This window comes from Cenococcum geophilum (assembly GCF_001692895.1).
Source record: "Cenococcum geophilum 1.58 unplaced genomic scaffold K441scaffold_10, whole genome shotgun sequence".
Taxonomy (NCBI): Eukaryota; Fungi; Ascomycota; class Dothideomycetes; order Gloniales; family Gloniaceae; genus Cenococcum; species Cenococcum geophilum.
The window spans coordinates 472731-479769 of NW_027137568.1; the positions used below are offsets into that span (position 1 = coordinate 472731).

The following is a 7039-nucleotide window of genomic DNA, read 5'->3' on the forward strand; positions in this document are numbered from 1 at the left end:
ACTACTTAAAGCTATTGCAACACCTAGTAGGTGCTATAGTTGGGTCCTTCCTTAAAAATATCCTCCCTTAGCCCAGAGCTACTACTAGGGGGTAAGCTTTAGGCAGAGCCTTATGTAGAGCCTTAGTAGAGCTTCGTGTAGAGCTTCGTGCAGAGCTTCGTGCAGAGCTTCGTGCAGAGCTTCGTGCAGAGCTTCGTGCAGAGCTTCATGCAGAGCCACGTGCAGGCGTGCAGGCGTGCAGACGTGTAGATGTGCAGACGTGCAGACGTTCGTACGGGCGATCAATTGCAGAGACGTTTGTAGAGACGTTTGTATGGGCAATTGATCGATTGATTGTATGGGCGTTTGTACGGGCGTTTGTACGGGCGTTTGTACGGGCGATTGTAGAACCTTCCTAGTATATTAGTGCTGCGTGTTAATAGAGCTTTGGAGCTCTATATAGGTGAAGAAAAGAGACTATATATACATGAGGTAGGTGGCGAAACGCTNATAACGATGCTNACGATAGAGCTGACGACTACGACTTGTAATTGCCACTGTCGACAACGCCACTCAGTCAGTATTTGGTAATGGGAATCGACAATAGGGCTTCGAGTAGAGCTTCGAGCAGAGCTTCGAGCAGAGCTTCGAGCAGAGCTTCGAGCAGAGCTTCGAGCAGAGCTTCGAGCAGAGCTTCATGCGGAGCTTCATGCAGAGCTTTTGCAGAGCTTTTGCAGAGCTTCGGTAGAGCTCCGTGCAGAGCTCTGTGCAGGTCTCCCCCTAAGCTTCGTTCCGTAGAGCTCTCGCAAAGCTCCACAGCTCTACGCAGAGGGCTGCCGGCGTAGGCGTAAGCGTTCAGCGTTAGTGTTTACTGCGCGGCTCGGCGGTGCAGAGGTAGAATTAGGGTGTAAGGGATATTATTGCGGACACCTCGGGTTGCCCTCAGGACAACCCCCGGACGCCCCTCGGATGGTCGCCGGTCACGTGCCGGAGGCACGTGCCCGTAGTATATAGTCTCCACGATCCCAGAGGCCTTACCTCCTCAAGGATTCGTCTCTCTCACCAATCTATCCTGTTCCAATCGTGTCCTTATAGCCCCCTGTCTACAAGATCCCCTTACATTCAAATCCTTTCTACTCTTTTTTAGAAGGGTAGTCGGCTTTAAGGACCAGATTATTTGTTTATATCTTTTATTTACAACTACTATCCTCCCTTAAAATCTTGCGATAACTTAAATAGAAACTCCACAGATACCTTATAGAAAGCCGTCGCGTAAAGGCAGGAAGGTCCCTCTAATAGTAAGAGATTGCGATAATATAACCCTCTAGGCAAGACGGCCGAACGAGCCCTAATACCTAGATGCTTTAGGAGCTTAAAGACTCTTACACACCTATAATTACTAGCAACGCTAAGGAAAATATAAACACCCTCTATAATAGTTATAATACTACTAAAAAGCAGCTAGAACCCCTCTAGCCCCACCTAGGCTAATTAGAAGATTAAGTACTAAAGGTAACTTTAAGATCTTCTCTTAAGCTAAAAATGCTAGAGGAATATATTAATGCGTCTAACTAGGGAACCAACCGGAACCCTCCCGGAAAACCACCAGCCTATAATTAGTATAGTAGTAGTATATAGACTGCTTATAAGCTAAACAGGCCTACCCCTTTAAATAATTTAAGCTAATTACTAACTTAAGACCCGAGCCTCGTTAGGAAGCCTATACTAGCTACTAGTATTAATACTACCTCTATAGCAGGAGCCTCCTTAGGCCTAAGTTTAGAAGGTTAAAAGCCCTATACTAATCTCCTTTAAAATAGATATTAGGAAGCTATTATAAGGCTCTTAGAAGCTATATAGGAGGAAGCCACTAATAAATATATTAGAACCCTTTAAGGGTAAATCTAGATCTAGTAGGGTCTAATCTAAGCTAGGTAAATTTTTTTATAACTTAGTTAAGGCTAAGGGCTTTTTAAAAGCTACTTAATACCTACCTAAGGAGGTATAGAAGACTTAGAGAGTTATCTACACTATAAATAGAAAAAGGATATAAACTAACTAGCTAAGGCCTTTAGTAGTTTAGAACTCCGCTATAAACCTAATACCTAGCAGTTAGATAATTAGGTTCGTAAGGTAGATAACTTCTTTAAGATACTAATAATATAAGATAATACTAAAGTGCGTATACGCTAAATTATTAGCAAGATTAAAGACTAATTACTAAACTAGATCGTATTTAATCAGCTTAATAAAGAGTAAATTACTATATAGCTATAGCTGTAAACCTTCTTAAAGAAATGGACTTAAGATCTGTATATTGTATAATATAATAATATAAAGCTATTCTGGAATGGGATATAGCTTAACTACTATAACTTTTACCAGTTTATAAACTTTATAAAAACTTATACTTAATAGATAGATCTAAAGCCCTTTAAAAATAAGGACGGTAGCATCTATAAGAAGGAGAAGATTAGGTTTATCTAGGCTAAAATTAAGCTAGCAATTTATAATAAAATAAAGTATATAGGAGCCCTATTGCGGATTACTATATATACGGATTTTAAACGAGTAGTTCTAAACGCTAAAGATATGGTAAGGAATTAAACCTCTTCCGGTAGGAAGCCGGGGGGTTACTAAAAGCGTAGGTACTTTAATAGCAATGTAGGGCAGACCTAACCTTTAAAGAAGCCGTTCTTAAAGAGAACTTTAGAAAGGTTAAAGTTAGGGGCCTTAAATAACGGAAAAGACTCTTAGGGCCAACCTAATACCCGTTTAGTACCTTTATAGGAACACTTTAAGAAGTTAAGAGAAAACTATAGAGGTAGATCCTATTAGAAAAATAAGTAGGGTAATAACCGCACTAATAATCTAAAAAAAGAAAAGCTTTAGTTATGGACCTCTTCTAGCTATAACTACGGTAAGATATAGAAGAAAAAACTCTTTATATTGCTGTTAAGCTAGAAATAATACTCCCTATAGGTAAGGTATAATAGTTCTAAGCACTATATAATAGCGGCGCTAAAATTAATCTTATATAATATAATTTGTAAAAGAGTATAAACTTATCCTATTATAAAGGTAGCGGAAACCTATTATAGGCTTCCTAGATAAGCATTAGATTAAGCTATATAGTGCCTATAAGCTTATAGTATTAGTAGCTAATATATATAACCGCACTAAGGTAGTTAGCCCGTAACCCTTTTAAGCGGCTAACTTTATAGGTTATAATCTTATCCTTAGATACCCTTAGCTGGCGGAAGTAGATCCTAAAATACGCTTTAAGATTAGAGCCTTTAAATAATAGAATAATAAAGATTTAGAAGGGCGTATATTACTAATAAGCCTAAAGAATATCCTAGAGAATGTAGCTTTAGGTAAAATAGTATATACTTTATACCTAAAGGAGTATTAAATCTAACCCCTATTTAATAGTAAGATAGGTATAAAGCCTAGTATAGGTAATAACCCTTTTATAACGAAGACCCTATAGGGAACTACTAAATAAGTCGCAAAGATATTATAGGGAGGCGGTGATCTTAAGGATCTTATAAGATACTTTAACCGCTATAGGTTACTCTAGCTTAAGCAATATATAAAGAGTATACTACGGTACCTCAAACGCTATATTAAGGAGTTCTCTACCCTTTACTGGCTACTGTATAAAATAGTTTAATATATAGTGGCAACTATATATAAGTAACTACTATAGCGTATAACGCTGCCCGTGGGTATTCTAAGGGAGCTCTAAAACCTACCTAATAATAATATAAAAAATAAACGCAACCCTAATTTGTTAAATATTCTAGTAGGCCTAAGGGACTTACTAAGGGTATTTTTGGGTAGGAAAGCTAAAGTCCTACTATAGAACTTAGAGTACGATTATATAATTAATCTAAAAGAAGGTAAATAACTGCTAAACCTTCCTATTTATAACCTCTTGCGTAAAGAGCTTAAGATCCTATAGGAGTACCTTAATAGGTTACTAAAAAAGGGGTAGATCCGGCCTAGTAAGTCACTATTAGGTGTACTAATCCTCTTTATTTTAAAACTAGATAGAACTATAAGGCTATACGTAGACTATTGCGGTCTTAATAAGATTATAATTAAGAACCGTTACCTACTACTACTAGTTAGTAAAATGCTAGATTAACTATTTAGGGCGAAGATCTTTATAAAGCTAGATCTTTTTTTTATTTTTTTTTTATTTTTATATCCGTTGTATTATACTACGTATAATACTACGCATGCAGCCTCTAGGCTATGGCGCTATAGTTCTATATATATAAATCCTTCCTAGGCAGCTTAATATGTACTAGTAGCTAAATAGACACTCTAGCCCATTTTTAAAATGCTAGGGGAGCTCTAGCGACTAGTGTTTTTTTATTCTAGTATTTTGCTTACTATGGTCCAGTTTATACCAAGAAAAGGAAATCCTAGCTCTTTTATCTATTTCTACCGTATTCTGCCGTTCCTAGAGTAGAAAAAGCGCTCTAAAAGAAAGATTTTTATTAAATAGTTTTGCACTTAAGAATAAGAGGCGTTATAATAGCTTGCTAGCTTAGAAGCAGCTACCAATTACCCCTAAAGCGACTTTTTATCCTGTACCCTATCTCTTCTCCTTGCTAAAGAAATGGGTAGGGAATTAGTAATTAATAGGTACTCTCCCTAAAAATAACCTACTAATGGTATTTTATAAGGGCGAACCTTGTTACATAAACCTACTCCTATAGGAAAATTTTTACGAAGTTGTCTTGTATAGGGTATAAACACTAATTCGCCTATACACCTTAGATTTAACGTGCTAAAGTAATACGGCCCGGTCCCTTCCCCTCCCCTACTATAGCCACCCCTATCTGCGCATCTGCGGTACGCCTATAGTGCGGTATTGTATGGTATGTTGTGGCGGTGGTGGCGGTTGTGGTAGAGGTCGTCTGCAGCGCGATNGCCGTAGACAGGTTGTGGAGGTCGTNTGCAGCGCGATGGCTGTAGACAGGTTGTGGAGGTCGTCTGTAGCGCGATGGCTGTAGACAGGTTGTGGAGAGGTTGTCTGCAGCGCGATGGCCGTAGATAGGTTATGGAGAGGTCGTTTGCAGCGTGATGGCCGTAGACAGGTTGTGGAGAGGTCTGCAGCGTGATGGCCGTAGATAGGTTATAGAGAGGTCGTCTGCAGCGTGATGGCCGTAGATAGGTTGGAGAGGGGTCGTCTACAGCGTAATGGCCGTAGATAGGTTGGAGAGGGGTTGTCTGCAGCGTGATGGCCGTAGACAGGTTGGAGAGGGGTCGTCTGTAGCGTGATGGCTGTAGACAGGTTAGAGAGGGGTTGTTTACAGCGTGATGGCCGTAGACAGGTTGGAGAGGGGTCGTCTACAGCGTGATGGCTGTAGACTAGTTATGGTGGAGGTCGTCTATAGCGTGATGGCTATAGACTAGTTGTGGTGGAGGTCGTCTGCAGCGTGATGGCTGTAGACTAGTTGTGGTAGAGGTTGCGTCCGGTGACGTGTCTTTAGGGGCTATATAGCCTGCGGCGCCATAGCGACGACGACGGAGGAGCGAAGGGGAGACGATGACGGAGGAGCAAGGGAGACGACGAAGGGGGAGACGACGACGGAGGAGCGAAGGGGGAGACGACGACGGAGGAGCGAAGGGGGAGACGACGACGGAGGAGCGAAGGGGGAGACAACGACGGAGGAGCGAAGGGGGAGACGACTAAAGCTAGATCTATAAGACGCCTACTATAGGCTCTGTATTAAAGAAGGGGATAAGTAAAAGACCGCTTTTAAGACCTAATATAGCTACTTTAAGTATTTAGTGATGCCTTTTGGGCTAGCTAATACGCCTATAACATTTTAATTATATATTTATAGAGCCTTAGGGGGACTAGTTAACCGTATATATATCGTCTATTTAGATAATATCCTAATCTACTTAGAAGATAAGGATTAATATAAGTAACACATCCGCGAAGTGCTAGAACGTTTAGATAATTAAGGCCTCTACACTAAAGCGTTAAAGTATATCTTTAATACTAAGTAGGTTAAGTTCCTGGGTTATATTATAATATTTATAGGTATAGTTATAGACCTAATACGGGTATAGATAATCTAGGAGTGGCTAGAGCTAGAGAGCTACTAGGATATTTAAGTGTTTCTAGGCTTTACTAATTTCTATAGGCGCTTTATTTATAACTACTTAGACGTTACTTAATACCTATTTAACTATATTATAAAAGCTTCCTAAAACCTAACCTAAGGAGCAAAAAGCTTAAAGGTAGTAAGGAAGAAAACTAAAAAGGGATTAACTAAATAGTATAAGCTATAGTTATAGCCTAAAAAGGTTTAAGAGGCCTTTTAAGAACTTTACGTAAAGTTTACGGAAGCTTTATTACTGCGGCATTTTAACCTAGATTAGCTATTAATAATAATTACTAATATATTAAATTTTGCTCTTATTAGTATTCTATTATAACCTAATAGGCACCTAGACGCTACCTAGCTCTATTAGAGACCAGTAATATTTTATAATAGAAAATTCTAGGGACCTAAAGTTAGGTATTATACCTACGATAAGGAACTGCTGGCTATAGTTAACTGCTTTAAATAGTGGCGATACTACCCTAAGTACGCGAGCTATACCACTCATGTACTCTTAGATTACTATAATTTACGCTACTTTATAACTATAAAGAAGCTTATACCTTAACAAGCTAGATAGGCAGAAAAGCTTATACGATTTAATTTTGAGATTAAATATAAGCTAGGGGAAAATAATTCTACTAATAGACCGTTATAACGGCCAGACTATGCCAAAGGCTTTAAAACGGGAGAAGGAAAACAGATAATAGATATCTTACTCCCTATATTATAGAACAAGCTCTAGGTATAGAATGCTTAAGTACCTATAGCTTTATATACTAAGTCTTAGGCGGTATAAGCCTTATTGGTTTTTACTAATATTCTAGCTAGTACCTGGTCCGTTACTAATAAGGGTCTAAATATACCTAGATAGGACGTCCCTAATATATTCTTGGAACCTAGTAATATACTATCCCTAATTGCTA

General features: G+C 39.0%; 1 protein-coding gene across 1 annotated transcript; it reads left to right on the top strand.

Annotated features, from left to right (window-relative positions):
* Window positions 1-3979: 3979 nt before the first annotated feature.
* On the top strand, window positions 3980-4152 carry K441DRAFT_711075 (uncharacterized protein; the record flags this gene model as incomplete). Its single annotated transcript, XM_067653898.1, has 1 exon — window positions 3980-4152. A coding segment is annotated over one exon (153 nt), but the record flags the coding sequence as incomplete, so codon positions are not given.
* Between the last annotated feature and the right edge of the window lie 2887 nt (window positions 4153-7039).